Source organism: Dioscorea cayenensis, chromosome 1 (assembly GCF_009730915.1).
Source record: "Dioscorea cayenensis subsp. rotundata cultivar TDr96_F1 chromosome 1, TDr96_F1_v2_PseudoChromosome.rev07_lg8_w22 25.fasta, whole genome shotgun sequence".
In the NCBI taxonomy this organism is placed as follows: Eukaryota; Viridiplantae; Streptophyta; class Magnoliopsida; order Dioscoreales; family Dioscoreaceae; genus Dioscorea; species Dioscorea cayenensis.
Window position 1 is genome coordinate 2,187,394 of NC_052471.1, and position 17,811 is coordinate 2,205,204.

General features: G+C 33.8%; 2 protein-coding genes and 1 pseudogene across 2 annotated transcripts in view; 1 reads left to right on the top strand and 2 right to left on the bottom strand.

Annotated features, from left to right (window-relative positions):
- Nucleotides 1-4,898: 4,898 nt before the first annotated feature.
- On the top strand, nucleotides 4,899-5,509 carry LOC120265172 (protein LIM3-like). The gene is given in 3 exon segments (XM_039273064.1): nucleotides 4,899-5,091; nucleotides 5,093-5,213; nucleotides 5,318-5,509. Coding segments are annotated over 3 exon segments (267 nt in total). The 5' UTR covers nucleotides 4,899-4,953; the 3' UTR covers nucleotides 5,326-5,509.
- Nucleotides 5,510-6,130: 621 nt separating this feature from the next.
- On the bottom strand, nucleotides 6,131-13,012 carry LOC120261730 (annotated as a pseudogene).
- Nucleotides 13,013-13,889: 877 nt separating this feature from the next.
- The window catches only part of LOC120262605 (protein HAPLESS 2-like), a 10,021-nt gene continuing 6,099 nt past the window's right edge, over nucleotides 13,890-17,811 (bottom strand). Inside the window, 7 exon segments of the mRNA XM_039270662.1 lie at nucleotides 13,890-14,448; nucleotides 14,520-14,561; nucleotides 14,564-14,619; nucleotides 14,694-14,812; nucleotides 15,248-15,336; nucleotides 15,446-15,535; nucleotides 16,159-16,174. Of these exon segments, the coding sequence (XP_039126596.1) occupies nucleotides 13,988-14,448; nucleotides 14,520-14,561; nucleotides 14,564-14,619; nucleotides 14,694-14,812; nucleotides 15,248-15,336; nucleotides 15,446-15,535; nucleotides 16,159-16,174 (873 nt within the window). The 3' untranslated portion in view covers nucleotides 13,890-13,987.

Here is a 17,811-nt window from a genome sequence, read left to right on the forward strand (position 1 = left end):
AGCGCTGGCTCCGTCCCCCACTTGCTCCACCGGCGCTCGTGCATCGCTCCCTGGGCTCTCAGTGGGTTCACCCCTGCCCTCTTCCCAAAAACCTACCCATTGTTACTGATGAGACATCTCCGGACAAACTCTGCTGTGCCCTGCTGTCAACACTATAACACTCAAACAAATCAATTCTTAACTACACTCTCTCAACTGTACCAACATGTTCCCCATCCCCAATATTCATAAGCCTTTTTCATATATATATATATATATATATATATATATATATATATATATATATATATAATAAGAGAACATCATCTAAGTAAGTACTTAGATGATGTTTTCTAAATATGTTTAATTGAGATCCCGATGATATATATATATATATATATATATAAAAATATCATCTAAGTAAGTACTTAGATAATATTTTCTAAGTATATTTGAGTAAGAGCCATCGGATCTGATTCTCTCAGCATTATTTTTTTTTCTGTTATATATTGTTTATACTATACATAAATTATTATAACCGTCAAATACAAATCCAATAGTTACCGTAATATTTTTAGATTTTAAATCTATGTATATCCCTAGATCAAGCTCTCGTATAAATATATATAGATATATATATCAAAACATTGAAATTGGATCAAATAAAGTAGAATGCAATTACATTCAGAAACATTATGTATAAATTTAGTTGAACATTAAAATGATACTGATCTAGTAAACAAGTTGATGAGCTTCCCTTTCTCTAATCTCTCCATCAACTCTGTAGAACCAGGCACACCCATCTCAGTGAGCTTCTTCAAATACCCAATAGCTCCATGAGCAATCATTAATCTTCTACTCTTGCTACTCTTTGACAAACACAGAAGACAAGCCACTGCATACTTGTTTGCCCTGTTGTTTGTATTCCAATCCAACAACTGAACCAAACCTGGCAGAGCACTCTGACAATTCCTCTTCTTCACTACTATCTTCCTGCAGTTCTTATGACACCCACTCATCAAACCAGCCATGGCTTGTGCTGCTGCTTCTCTACTTCCTTTAGTCTTACCATTGATCATCTCCACCAGCAAATCCATAATCCCAAACTCCCCAACCAACTCTTGAACCTCTCTGTAACTTGAAACCTTGGCAACTGTAAATGCTGCAGCTTGTTTTGATCCTTGAGTTCCATCTTTGAGAATTCTCACCAATCTTGGGAACAAACCAAGTGATACCAAGCTCTCAATGGAAACCAAATCAACAAGGTTTCGAATAGCAGAGATTGCCGGTTCTTGCGGTAATGGCTCATCTAAATAACTGAGAAGACTCCGAACAGCTCCTTCAGAGATTACTAAGCTTTTCAAGCTCTCATGAATAAAAGTCACATTAGCTAAAAACTCCGCAGCATGCTGCTTTGAAGCTTCAGCATTGGGTGAATCAAGTATAGTAACCATCACTCGAGTAATTACCATAATATCATAATTCATAAGCTCTGGTAACACCGACAAGTTCTTCAGCGTTGCCGTGGCAGCTGACAGAGTGATGGAGTCATCACCATGCTCATAGATCATCTCGATCAAGACACGAACACCATCATGAGCTACAACGATGTGAGCGGCGTCTGGTTTGATCGATAACCTTTGTAACGACATCAAAGATTTGACACGACAATAGTGAGAGCCAGACTCAGCGAGCTTGATCAAAGTTTTAAGCAAATGATCAGAAGAAAGCGAGCTCTCATATGACTCAAACTCAGCAAGCAAGCAAACAAGAGAGACAGCTTTCTCTTTGATCTTGGGCATGCTAGTGTGGGTGAGAAGGCTAGCTAGTGCTGCAACACTTGCAGCGCTAAGCTCAGCTGCATGCACACTATTCACGTTAGCTTTCATGGATGTAAGTAACTCGTCCAAAGCTCTGTGTTTGGAGTCTGAGTCGCCGAGCTGGAGACGTGTTAGTGGTTCGTCGTCGGAGATTGAGGTGGTTTTGAGTAAGAGTTTGCAGTCATGGAGGTGGAGTTCAAGGTTGGAATTGAGAGAGTGGAGTTGGCTTTGTAAGTGGAGTTTGCCGAGAGAGGAAGAGGAGGAAGAGGAGGAGAGATGGATGAGGTGGGAGAGGGTGGTGGAGATGGAATGGAGGAGAGTGAGGCAAAGAGGGGATTTGGAGAAGGATGGGTGAGTGGAGAGGTTGGAGAGGGAGGGTGGGAGAGCTTGGAGAGTGGAGATGATGGTGGACCAGCGAGTGGTGAGAGTGGGTTGGGAATGAGCGCAGGAGAGCGCGGTAGGGATGAGCGCGCGGGCGCGCGCCAGCGCGTGGTAGTGATCGGTGGACTGTTCGACCATTTCATTTGTGGATCAAAGGAGAGAGAGAGTGGTTGATATTAGAAGTTCATACTTCATAGTGTGGATGGTTAATTACTTTAAAGTCCTTGAAAGTTTATAAATTTTTTTTAATTGGTTTTATTTATTTATTTATTTTATATATTAATTATTATTTGTTGTACCCCTCCTCACTCCTCAGAAGAGTTACTAGTTCATTTATTGGATGGATTTTGTGTGTACAAATTTTTTAAAAATCTTTAGATAAAATAGATCGATGAGAACCACGGGATAATCCAATGGATTCTCACCTCTTTGGAGAGTGAAACTCTACGCTCGCAGATACTATAAAGTGTTGTTCATTTAGTCCGATACATAGAGTATTATTTATTCACTATATATACTGGGTTTTAATGTGAATCCCTTATAGAAGAAGTTATATTCTCTATCTGTCTAGCGTTGCATGACTAGGGATTTACTATTGTTGAGTTACTTATGAACCTTTATATATTATCTTAAACACATATAGAAGGCCGTATTATTTTGCGTGTTAGTCTACCCCACATAATAAATCTGTTAAAAGATCATAAAGCCATTGTCATTAATGTACTTTTGTACTTGTTTCTTTAACGGTGTTAGTCGTTTTTGTCAAATAAAATAAAATATATTGATTTAGACCAAATAGTTATTCATATTAGGTGAGGGCACCTGTGTGTTGAGGGATTATCTCTATGTTTGTACATATTCTTTGCGTGTCTTATCTATAAATTAATATTTAAAAAAAATATATGATAAAAAATAGGAGGATTTACTGAAAAGTTATTTATTCATCTAACCTGTGGTTTGTTTTGACCTTATTTATTTATTTATTTATTTATTTTTTAAATCCTTTTATTTGATATTTTTTTCTTGAATATTTTTTTGTGCACACTGAATTTTGAATATTTACTTCTAAATCTTCCCGGGCTAAATTCATTAGTTTATGGAGGAACATCTCCCAGCTATCAGGCGTAGCTTGGAGTCCTTTGGTACTGTGGTGGAGGAGCTGGGTGTGGAGCCGACTCCGGAGGAGGATTCAGAGATGGGCATGGGCTAGAGGATTTTTTGTCTTGGGTGGTGGAGGCAAATTGCTTTTGCCTCGCTTTTGTTTGTTCGTCTTTTGTCTTCGCTCCATCGCTTGCAGGGTCTTTTTGTTCCCGTGTTTCTTCTGGAACTGGAGTTGTGGTGTTCTTATTACTTTTTACTTTAATTGAAGTGGTTTATCTATCTTTTCAAAAAAAAAAAAATCATTAATTGATATTTAAAAGTAAATTTTATGAGAGATGATGATAAAAAAATAAATAAATAACAAAGAGATTTAATTTGAAACCAGGCAACTTCTTCGGGACTTTCCACTAATGATACACGAAAATTATTAAATAAGCAAGAGAGGAAAGCTGAGAAGATATATGAGCATTAAATCTTAGTTGTTATATTCTAATATGGCTTTCATGGTCACATGACAAGAAGACAAGTTGATCTTAAAACAAATGGGGAAAAATTGTATGAAATTGATAGGAATTAATCGTGCAAATAAATGTTTTGCAATTGGTGTTTAAAATTGTGGAAAAGAAGGATAAAGGCACATGGGAATGTAGCCACACTTTTTGGTGAGATTAAAGCGATGTCTATTAATAATAATAACAATGATAATAATACTTAAGAATTATATGCCTACCCTCTGTACCATTTGTCCATTTAAGACTCAGATGAGAATATCAAAAAGTAATGTTTTGTGGACTCTTTAATTCTTGACTATTTAAAAGTTTATTTTCATTAATAAATTGGCTAAATAAAATATGGCTACAATGGTTGTGTGGGTAATTTTTTTGATAGACGATTCAAATATAGTCATTTTTTAAGTCCAAACTTCAATTTGAATAAAAATGGTTACGAAACTTTAATTTTATATCATTGGGTGATCATATGAGGAAATCTAATTTATTTTTAATGATCTGATGTTGGAAATTCTTTATAAAAAAAATAAGATGTAATTGCTAATTGGGCGAATAGTATCATGTATCCCATGACAAAGAATTTTTGACATCTACGTCATAAAAAAATGCTGATATCTCTACGGTAACCACTCGATAAAATAAAATTGAAGTAAGGTAATTATTTTGATTCAAATTGAATTTTGGAGCCCAAAATGAGAAAAAACCTTAATTTGGTGCCCTGCTAAAAAAAAATTAGCCGCAAATTTTATCTTTACAAACTGATAAACATGGTGTAAAAATTCAGTTGTATTTGTTGCTTTTAAGGTTTTTGTTATTTTCTTTATAATGTTATAGTCTGTAAACAATTGCCTTGAGTTATCCTTCAAGTAATCATAGAATTTAATCAAACAAGACATTGATCAGTGCTAACCAAAATTTTGTTTTTCTTTGTTTATATGAGAGAACCACAAATTATTAATCACACCATATCAAATCCATGTTACCATGCTACATAACTTGTGTGATCACAAAATAAAGAGGTTTGGTGATTCACAAGTTTGGTGGGGAGAGGTTTATAGCTCCTCCTTAAACCTTCCTTTTATAAACACTACATATAACAGAACAAAAAACTAAATCAACCAAATCAAAAACTGATAGTCCTGAGTTACTATCTACTGACAAGAATGGCAGCTGTGAAGATAGTTCTGATGATTTTGATGGTCACATTGGTCATGCAATCTAGACTGGTATTTTCACAGAATTGCTCGGCCAATCTCGGTGCACTCACGACTTGTGCAGCATATGTGTTGCCTGGAGGGCCGCAGGGTCCTCCCGAGCGCTGAGTGTTGCGGTGCTCTCCGAGCAGTTGATCGGACATGCCTTTGCAGTACCGTTGATATAATTAATCGTATTCCAAGAGATTGCAACCTTCCTGTTGTTACCTGTGATGCTTCATTCCATTTCCCTCTCTTTTGATATATGCAGTATTTCTTTTTGTGTTTTTTTAGCATGAATACTTTTAGTTGATAAGTGAGTTTGTGTTTGCAGGTGTGTGAAAGAAGGAAATGCTAAGGCCATATGGAGCAATAAATGGGTGTCTATTGTTTTTCACCTTCCTTCCTCTTGCCATCCTTCTCTTTTTCTTTGTTATCTTTGTTTGTCTTTTGTTTTCTTTTAACTTTTGAGTTGAAGTGGTTCTTCTTTGGGGAATAAAAGAGGTGTTTAATGGAACTTAAATTTCACATCGATCAAAACAACTTTTTAGAGATAAATCGTCCTGCCATACGACCTCTGAACATATCAAACAAAATTTTTTTCTTTTACTATACATATTTTTTTTAAAAAAAAAAATAATAAAACCTGTCAAACGTATTTTCCAAATAATTTTCTTAATGCATCAATAATTACATTAATAAAAGAAAACAAACCCTAGAACAAAAGGATTAGATTTACTTTAATTTTCAAACAAATTTTCACTGTAGATGAATTTTATTGTTCAGACTGCATAGAAGCTCTTCTCAAAAGGAGCTAAATGCTAAATGCTAAATGCTAAATGCAAGCAAGCAATGGCATCACAAATAGCCAACAAAGGTTATGTTTTTCTAATAAAATGATAAACCATTAAAAAGACGCATTGCTGTTGATGATGTTTCTGTACATAAATAAATAAATATTCAGATGTTTGACATCATCGAAACATTCATGAGCTGCTCAGGCCCAATCACGGCTTCAATCAATTAAAAAAAACACTCCTGGACTTGATCATGCAAATTTTGGGTAATAAAAACATGAGACGCCTCAAATTTCATATCATGTCCCAACCGACATTTTTTTTTACTTCTAGCCTTTACTTAAAGCATGTCACCTGTTTATAAATAAAATAAAATGAAACTAAACTAATTCTAGAAATAAGGCTTCTTGCTTGCTGGTCAGACCCAGTTCACTCAAGGTCAGTTCACTTTCTCCGACGGTAAATGCACGCCTTGGGAATGGCCTGACCTGTAAAAATTAAATTAAAGCAGTAGCATAATATTAATGTGATTGAATTGACAAAGTAAACACAATAGCACAAGAAAGCAAAAAAAAAAAAATAATAATAAATAAATACTGGTGATGCATTTAAAATTTCTGCATAACAACTTATGTTATACTGACTTCAATATAACAGTGGTTAAAAATAGATTAATCTATTTATTTGGCTACGTATTCAGCCGCCACCAGAATGAAGTTTTGAAATGCTAGAGAGTATATGCAGGGATATATATATATAAATACCAGGTACCATGTACTCCATCCCTCACATGATCAATGCTTTTCCATGTAGAAAACCATCATGCTCAAACTTTTGGAAGATAGAACACATGACAGAGTAAATACAATTAAGAAAACAAGAATCAGAGCAGCCTATGACTTGCTATTAAAGTTTCAAAGCAATTTTATCAGCTGAAAGTAAAACCTCAATGAAGTCTTCATATGTTTAATATGCTTTCTAATAATAACATTTAAAAAGAGAATGACAGCCTTGGTATATCACTACAAATAATTTTATTTAAATTTAAATATAAAAACTGGAAACCGTCAAAGATTAGAGTTGTTCTATGGCCTTCTCTATTCATTAATCAGTTATAATGAAAAGAATTCTGAAAAAGAAAAAACCTAGATTATCTAAAAGGTCAAGCATTCTTGCTCACAAATATCTGTGATTTCTCCCATGATATTTCTTATTATGTCTTCAAGCAAGAGCAATGGTTCCAAGTGTCATATGATTGCTAACAATGAGTAGAATATGATAAATATGTTAAAAGATAATTATAAATTAACTCAAAAAATACTTTATTGTAGATCAATATCATAGAAGCAGGCAACAAATATAACTTCGACATCTATGACAACAACAAGCTTTAAAATATCAATAATTCTTATCTTAAACACATCAACAACTTCATCAAATTTGATCCATAGAATGCTCTGCCTTAAGAGTAGATTCTCACAGGTAAATATAATAACACATTGCATAGAAGTCCATAGCAAGACTCCTGAAGTGGCTAAATGGAGACAATGATAATATTTTGATGCCTATAGAAAAGAACATAATATTATTGACAAACAAGGTATCATGTGGTACGTGAGTATGGTCATGTTATGATTCATGATAAACACAAATCTAGGTCATGGCACCAAATTTTTTGGAAGATAAACAGCCAAATAATAATATAGTTTCACTGATAAAAAGATAGTAGCTGGAGGAAAAAAAATCTAATGCCCATCTTAAATGAGAACTTACCAATCTGTAGGTGCCCGGTTTGACCAACCTTCCAATATCTATGAAATCAAAAAGAAACTGCAGCAGTAGACAACAACAAATTGACATCAGGACAGCTAGGAGACAGATTTCCTTAATAAAGAAGATACAAACAGATGTACCTGAAGCCTATCAGATTTTGAAAAACGACGTCCCTGGCGACTACCATCAGGCATGCGAACAAGAAGTGTAACAGCACTTTCATCATCTGAACCAGGTTCCTGAGGCAGAGATGCTTCCTTTGCAGCAAGTTCCCTCTTAAATTCCTGCAATATGGAAATCTAGAAGTTATGACATACAAAATTTACTATAATTTGAATAAATATCTTAGAGATAAATTCCTAAATTGAGGATTACTGAGCAAATACAGAAAATTATACTACAAGTGAAAAGGTTGAACCAAATTCATTAATTAATTTCCTCCCACATAGACAATTAGTTGCTCTGGGCAAGGCAATAACATTAATTTGAACTTGCAAATCATCATTGAATATAAATAGGGATAAGTTGTCAGCTAAAGATGAATGCGCAAGTGTGGAGTATCTGCTTGTAGACAACGATTTCCAGAAAATTATTTGCTTGTTAATTCTTAGAGACCTTTACCACTTTTAGTATTGCCTGAAAACGTATACATGTTTATAGGCAGATAGTGTGAATTCTTAGTGTACAAGAATTTAAATCAGTTCTCACAAGTATATCATTATAGTTTGATAAAGAAATAAGAAAAAACCATATCAATATAAATAGAGAACTTGGAGTTGAAAATTGTTATTAAATGTGTATCTGGCATACATATCTCTAAGTGTCCACAAGACAAACACTAATAAATTGTAGAATGTTTCAATATCAAGAGGCCTTGAATGAAAGATAATGGCATGCAATTTTTCTAAAAAGAACAAATTTTTATCTAACAATATCATTTTAAAGCACTATTATGATCAGTATAGCACCTCTTCCTCAAGCATTTTCCTGCGATTCTCCTCCTCTTGATGTCTTTCTCTTTCAAGAGAAGCTTCCCTGGCAGCAGCTTCCTCCAATTGACGACGTTCAGCCTCTTGCATAAATTTTAATTCCTTTTCTCTATCTGCTTGTAGTGCTGCAAGATACTCATCATCCTGAAAACTCAAGTTTACATTAGTAAGTGTTGAGAAACCAAAGTGGGAACCAATCTTCCATCCGAAAGAAACCAAAACCTGCTGCTCCCTTTAGCAGCGTTGTTCCACTAATGTCGGTGATGGAGGACGAGGCGCCCGAGGATAGAAAAGATGAACTGTTTTGCAAGCCTTGATGAGATGGGTATGGAAAGTGATAAAGCAGTATTGTCAGGAACACCACCAAACATTGCAGCCTCAAGCATTACAGCTTCGTCATGCTCTTCATTAGATATGCCCCCCCACTTTATTTACAATAGGAGATCAATGGTTAATAGCATAAGGTGCACCATAGAGTTTCTTATTAAATAAAATGCCAAAGAATAAAGAAGCTCATTTCATATGTAACTTTACCTCATCTGACTGGAAGGCAACTCCATTATTCTGAGGATGAACAGAAACATCATGCTGTTCAGGACTTGAAGAAGAGCTATCAATCACTTGCCCAGTTCCTGCATTTCCAGTCCCTAGACGCCTAGAACGGTGCCTCACTAGTGGTTGTTCATCTTCCTCATCTTCTTCATGGACAAATAAGTTCTCCTCCACTGAATTTACATGACTGGATGTTCCAGCCGATGTTCAATATCAAATAGAACATAAGTTTGACTTAGTTATTTATGCAGTTAAAAACGTAGTATATGAAAGAGACAAGAAAATTGAACTTTATTTTCTCGTCAGAAATGTGAACTTCATCTTCAATGATGACATGAAAGAGACATAAAGCATATGCACCTTCCATTTTCCAAAGTGGTTCCATGTACTTCTTCCTGTTTAATATCAGATGCATAAGAAGGTTGTGCCTCATTAGCTTGACCACCCTGTTCACGGAGGGCTCTTTCTTGCTCTGCAGTCTGAAAAAAAGGCAATGAAAAAATATAGATCACAGAAACATCCGGTGAAAGTATGTGTATAAGAACAAATAGCACAGATAAAACATAGACCTTTAATGAGAGTGAAACTGCTCGTGCCAGATCAGAATCCTCAAAAGGGGGTGAACGCCGCTCAAAGTGGGAAACAGATGGCTGCTGTGAAAATAGAAATGGGTGAACAAAATGTGAAGAAAAAGAACCAGGAAAAATTAATTAGCCCCGCCAGAAAAAAATAACCATACATTTGGTACATCAGAATGCTGACTCGGATAATCCCCAGCGTCATGCTTTGAAGCTTCAATTGCGGCTTGAATCATTTCCTCTTCAATATCATTGTTGTAATCAATCAAATCAACAGATGGAGTAGCACCAGGTCGAGGATGTGCTCCAAAAGGAACATCACCAGGGACATTATGTATTTCATTATAACTTGTTCTATGATCAGCAGAAGCATTAGGAATATCCTCATCCTCATCATCATCAATTATGACAGTTCCATGAGTTTCTGATCCTGGTATAGATACTGTTCCAGTAACATCCTCTATAACAGGCCCATGAGCAGAAGAACTAGAATCATTATTTTCATTCTTGAACTCAATAGGAATTTCCCGCACTTCACGCGGATGTGAAACAATTGGTGAAAGGCCAGGAAAATCAGTTGCACGATCAAAAAAGTTTCGACCAAAATTCGGATCAAGGACTGAAAATGGGTTCACACCGCGGGCAGCTGACAGAAGTGGAAAAGTAGGTTGTGTAGTTTCATCATTAACATGGCTGTCTATATTCATCAAATCATCATCATCTGCTGGTAAACTGCAAATTAAAATGCAGAATGTTCAAAATACAGTGCAGTAAAAGAAAAATTAAAGAAAAGTAGAAACTTTAAGGATTTCACAGCCTAAGCGAAAAATTCCAACTGCAAGTGAACTAAAATTTGGTCACGCACTTTCTTCTATCTCCTTCACTGAAATATGCATTGACAGCTGCATTCAGATCTCCACGATTTTCCTGAATGGCATATAAATTAGATGAAAACTCAGTTAAAGACGCCCAAAAAATCCTAAAACATCATATAGGACAAATACAAGAAAAAGATGTGTTCATTAGGCCTCTTTTCTATTTTCTTTTTATGGGCCTATTAGTCAATTTTCAATTGCCAACCTTATTTGATTTTTATTTTTTCACACAATTAGAATTTTTTTTTTAATCTTTAACTCATATTATCATATTTAAAAGCTTCTTTTGTTTTAATAAACAATATGCTTCAGAAAAAAAATGGGAACGGCTCTCCTAAAATTTTCCATTCACACAAGCATGGAATCATGTCAAGTGCAAGAAAATAAATACCACATATGCGATAACAAAGGGGACCAAATACGACAACTAGTTTCATATAATCAAACAAAATCTAGCTTCAAATGGACATAAGTGGCGGTTACGTGTTCCCTATATGTCCCTATAGGATCTTACCTTGCATTTTTATTTTTCCACTTCATTCTCAGTTTTAACTCTGTTTGACTGTTTCACTCAATCTCAATCTTTTTTTAAAAAACTTATCTTATCTTTTCTTGTTATATTTTTAATTTTTATTTTTATTTTTTACTTATCTTTTAAAATCAAGATTCTTCCTTATCTTTCTAAGGGTGCTTTTCTTTTATATATTTTAACCTGTTGGTTTCACCAGAACAAGATACTAATTGGTAGACATCTCCCAATAAATGTTTTGTCGCATATACAAAAATTCAAACTTGAAACCTCCTACTTAAGCAACTCAAACCTCTACCACTTGGACCAACTGGGTCTTAGCAATTCTTGTGATTTTCACAATTCCTAGGATTTATTTTGATATGATTTAAATCCTCTTTCCCTAAAACCAACATGCTTCAAGTAATGTTCTCCATCTCTCTAACATAAATATGGTTTACTTGTCCAAGTGTATAAAATAGACAAAACCATATGAGTCCATATCCGTGAATACAGGTCACTGATTTTTATATGGAGGGCAGAACATGAGTACTCACAATTCTTTAGATTACCTTTAAGTTTGTTTTTGTATTGTGATCTTCTCATGCATCAATATATCTTGTGCCACTACTTCGCCGCAACTACCGACACATATCCCTATCTGCCTACCCACACATATACCCACCTGACTGGATCTTTCCCAGTGCATATTTGGTTGAATGCCTAAATGCAAACAACTGGACAAAAAAGCTAATGATGTTTACTTGAGAATCTTGGCTCAAGTACTACCGAAACATTTGCTTGGCAAAACCTTTTGAATAATTAATATTTTGACAGATATATCCAAATCAAGTGGATGTGGTCTTAATAAATTTGCCTTTCTTTTCAGATTTAATAAAACAAAATTGTCCAGGATGAATGAAAGCCATCCTTATAGTGAAGTAGGGTCAACAGCTGACTAATGCATATCTGTGAAAAAAAGGAACATCTCTAACATTACCTTGGGTATTAGATTTATAGAGATGCAATGAATTGTGCTTCCATTGCAATGGCTGTGAAAGTTAGGTTAAATCAAAGTTGAACACGGAAGTAAAGATTCACAAGTTCTGTTAATGCTTGCAAGGACAACACAAGATTTTAACTGGGAACATATTAACCACAAGGAATGGATTATTAAGCTAAATATCATTCAGGTTTGGACTAAGTTTCTTGATTTTATTATGCAAAATCCTTTTTGCACACAAAGACTAAAATTACCATATGGATGAAGTTCATCACTTCTACCTTGTAGCAAATTACCTCACAGTGATAGTTAAACAGACATAAAAGGAAGAAAACATGGTCAGGTTTCAAAGATACATAAAAGAGAAAACTTTAGCATAGGAAAAGACATCAAATCTGCACAGGTAGAATCATACAATTAAAATATACATAACAGTGCCAGAATTCCAAACTGGACACTCCACAACAACAAGATGTTCATACATTTAGAAATTCTAGAAATCTATAGAACTCAAAAAACCTAAATTATCATCTTTAGTTTCATAGGAATTGAAAATAAAATAAAAAAACTAACCCGATCAGAGCATCGGAATCCATGACATCTAACCCACATGGAAATCCAATCCCCAAATCATAATACAAACATTAAGAAACAACAAAAACGAAAAACGCTAAACATCCAAGAAATTCACAACCACAATCCGCGCTCTCATCCCCATAACACTAAAAGCAAAACCACAATCAAAATCGATCACAATCAACAAAACAAACTCACAAATTTCCAAAAATCGGAGCATAAACAGAGATCAACACAAGGCAGAGACAATACCAAGCCCTAATTCTAAGAACAAAAAGGATCGGCGGGTGGTTTCACCTCAAGTTTCTGGATGGCGGCGGCCTCGGTGGAGCCAGTGAAGCTAATGAAGGTGTCGATCGCGTCCTGCGAAGGCTCGCCATTAGACCGGAGCTCTGCAAGCACGTCTCCCCGCTGAAGATTGGTGGAGTTCTCAGGGATTGAGAGAAATTTTTCCTGGGGGCCAAAGAGCCGGGTTGGTGGGGAGTTACCGGGGAAGAAGGTACGAGTGCTTATAAAGAATTAAATATAAATAATTATAAATAAATAAATAAATATAAAGAAAGAGAGAGAGAGAGAGGGGGTTGGCGTGTAGAAAGGAGGTTCTTTCAAGGCGGTGAGGGGGGAAAGAGAGAGAAGGGTGACTTGAGATCCAAGATAGTACGAGATACCGTAGAGAGGTGAAAACAGGCTAGGTGGGACCCGGTGGTGATAAGAATTTGATGTTTGGGTTCGGTTGATTGATGCTGGGTTTTTAACTAGTTATTATTGTTATATATATTTATAAATATATTTTTTTTATTTTGATTAGGATTTTATAGATGAATGTTTTTTAAGAATTGGAGAGGAGTAGAAACTTTAGTTTGGCACTAGCATCTTCGTTAAAGTGATAAGAATGGAGGAGCCCTAGGCTTTTAAGCTTTATAAAAAAAATTATTTCTATTATTTAAAACAATCTCTAATATTTGTTGATCATTTAAAAAAAAAAATATCTAAAAACTACTTGTTTTTAAAAACCTACTTCAAGTTTTAAATAAGTTAAAACAAATAATCATCAATCAAGTTTCTCAAAACTTTTTTGCAACAAATTTTTACTTGAATTTTAAAAAACATAGATTTTTCCACAAAAACAGTTAAAAATATCAAAAACAAAAGATCTGTTTTTATTTTATAAAATAAATAAATCAGAAAAGATAAAAGAGAGTTTAGGGCACAGTTTACCCGCTCAGTCCAAGAACCCCAACAGTAATATGTGCATATAAAACCAGAATATTTCAGTAAAACCATATAAACAACACATGATATGAAAAGGAAAATAATACAAAAACCAAAAGAAATGTATAAAGAAGTGCACAATCACTCCTCTTCAGAATTATAACCAGCATGCAATTCATGTATCCTGTTGTGACCATGGGTGTGCCTCTTGTGTTTTTCTCCATGAATTTTGATTGCCTTAAGTGAATCATGTGCATTGCCATTGCCTTTTCCATGTCTATGTTTTTGTCTAGCTTTATGAACATGGAGACGGTGATGATGATCAAGCTTATGTTGATAGACATCAGGATAATGATTTTTGTGAAGAACATGGTGTGAATGACTGCTTTGCCGTTTTCTCTTCATGTTGAGATGGTATTTACCGTCATTATGGCGTGCAAGATGTTGATCATATTTAGCATGAGTGCGAGATTGTCCGAATTCTTTACCATGCTTTGAATATGTTCTTCTTCTGTGGCTGCCTAACATGAATCTGTCATCCCACCAGTCATATAATGGATCAAAGAATCCTTTCTGATGTAACAACCAGAGTAGCACAATAACTGTAACATATATTCAAAGCATGGTTAATATACATCAATGTGAAGTTCATAAATGATTAATTGAAAGATACCTGTTGGGAAGATTGCTAGAAGCAATGTAAACATCAAGATCAGCTCATGCATATGTATTATATGTGCAGCGAAAATCGAAAAGAAACTTGTGCATTGTATCTGCTCCAAATGAAGAAAAAATATTCTTGATTTCAATTAAAATTAATGCTTGATAGGTATGGAACAGTGCATACCTGCATGTTTTACCAATGAAGAAATCAACCACACCATCCCAGAATTTATGCCACATTTTCCCAATAGCTTTAAAAAACCCTCTTATGCTGTTCTTCTCTGATTCATAAGCAGGAATGATCTACAAAGGCAACAAATTTTCTGGCTTCAAAGGAACAACAATTGCAATGTGACACCAAAGCTAATGAGTGATCTAGAGTGTGGTTGATGCTTTGTGATGGTACCAATTGAACTTATTTTTACATTAGACACAAAAAATTATTCTTTATTCATGATAAAGTTTGTAAAATAAAGTGATGCAATTGGATGCTTAGTAAGAGTACACAATGTTAGGCATTGGCACAAAACAACTCTGTAATATGATACTTTGAGGTGCTTATGAAAACTTAATTGAAACTGACATGTTTCTATACGCACCCTATATACTTCTGAAAAATCAAAAGTCGACCTTCAAAACAGTACAATTTATTAATAGTAAGCTAAACAGAACATGATTGATCAAAATAGAATAATGAGATGACAGGATAATTGTTTGCCATGTTGTTACGAATTAAACCTGTGTTCCATTATCAAGAACTGTAGCGGTTGTGGTGAACTGGCACTCTGCCCGATCAAGTTCATTAAAATCAGAAGCTTTTAGAATTGCTGCAGAAACCACAAAAATGTCACTGGAACAGAATGGTAGGTAATGATGTCAAAACCTGCTATATAATATATTAAGGTCATCCTTTTCTGTTCTTGATTGTTACATCACCTGCACATTCATATTTTGCAGCTTGATCTGTTCTTGGATACAAGTAGAATGAGCGAGTAACAACCTCTTCTGGTTTCATTATGAGTGCTCCTGCCATATGAAACATATTGAAAAACAATTACAAGGTAAGGGTTTTAAGTAACAGTGTCCACACTTCAAAAGAATCAAATAAACGTAGAAATAAATTATTGGTAGACAGGCGGTACTCTGCTCAGAAAGACTGCTCATGATCATTCTCACCAAGAATGAAATCATCCAAAATAATATTCGAATAAACTTTATAATTTATATATTAGGAATGAGATTTGATAAATTCACTATCTTTCAGACAACACACGAAGGATAGTCCAACTCTAATTCTAGTTTCTTGTTGAAAAACTATTAAATTTTTGCCTGCAAACTCTGAGAGGTCCTTGAAGGCTTCGAACAAGTTGCATGCTAGCTCCAAAGCAAAACTAAGATGATGATGGATCATTGTAGCCCGGTAAAGGAATGATACCATAAATGATAAATTACACAACATGTTTTAAAAAGTTCAACTAGTCAGATAATAGAACAAAACACATGTATATTCAGATTGCACAGTCAGTCAGTCATAGAATATAATAGTACAATTTGCAGAGTTATTAGTTCCTTAATCAAAATCCAGTACATCATTGAACAATAATATATCCTGGATATCAAGAGAGAGAATACCTCCATAAAACTGATACCCTTCGAGCAATCAAACTGAAAAGGGAAAAAATGGCAATCAATTGTTATTGAGGAAGATAGAAAAAGTGAATACTTTCAAAGTACAACATTAAAAATTTAAAAAAAAAAAAAAACTTCTTGCACCAAGCCATTTTTTTATCAGCACTTTCTGTATACTCTTATCAAGGCAATTTCATATCCTTTTCTTATTAAATTAACTGACTATCCTATTTTAACTATTGACAATTCTTTTCTACCTTAATCGTTTTATTACTTTTCTTTTCCTTTATTACAAGGTTGGAATATCAAGCCACGTGCTTCTCTTTTCCACAAATTATAGATGCCCCAAGCTCACGATTTGAATTACAGATATGAAAACTCAAAATTTGACTCATCTTTAGATTCCACACTGATAGTATCACCTTCCAGACGCCATGGCATTCATGTCATTTATATAATTAATATGAAATCTCAAATCTTTTCCAATTAATTTATAAAATTTTACCCAAGGTTAAATGTATTAATTTGTAAAAAATAAAAATGATGAAATAAATAATTACATCTAGACTTCTGCCTTCGAACCTTAACCTCATCTATCATTTCTGGTTTTAAAAAAAAAAATCAGATTTCAGTAACATCCTTTGAGAATTTTTTTTTTTTTAAATTAAGTAATAAAATGTTAGTGTATATCATCAAGTTTAACATCTGGGGATTGTCAAAAAATAGGAGTTGCTCAATGAAGTTTTTTATTTAATGTCAAATCCAACCATCAGACAAACATAGTACAACGTTGTAAAAGATCTCTAATGTCATTTTCATCATTAGTATCATCACAATTATTTCAAGGGCCAAAACATCAGAATAACCAATTGTGCATTAAATAAGATAGTAAATAAAAAAAAAAAAAACACTAAAGACTATTCTAATTACCAGTAAATTCATTCCGATAATTAAATATCACATTTTATCATTTTATTAAATAAGATAGTAAATTAAAACAAAAAACTAAAGACTATTCTAATTACCAGTAAATTCATTCCTATAATTAAATGTCACATTTTATCATTTTATTAAATAAGATAGTAAATTTAAAAAAACTAAAGACTATTCTAATTACCAGTAAATTCATTCCTATAATTAAATATCACATTTTATTATTTTATTAATCTATTAATTTGACAAATTTCCAAATTATCATATTTTGTGAAATTGTTCTTATCATAAATGCATACATAAATCAAAAATAATTTCCAAACACATTCCTTTGCATCTAAATTTTGCCTTCTAAAATACTAATCTAAAATCACTGCAATACTTTTCCATATAATTCAAATGAATGCTTTGACAAAAATCATGATACAAGCAAGTAGGAAATTTCAAAAAAAAAAAAAAAAAATTAAATAAATAAACATTAACGATTAACAGTTTACTTTATTAAAATAACGGAAAAATAGAAACATGATAATTAGAATTTTCTAATGTTAACAGATTATGAAGAAAATTATATATCAACTTATAATGTAAATAGTGTAATGATAACAAGGAATTTATGCAAATAATAGAACTTAGGAGTTTGCAACATAATAGGTTATCAACTTTCAAGAACTAAATATGTAGTCACCAAATTTATAAGTATATATGCAAAACAAACTCAAAATCTCATTATATATGTA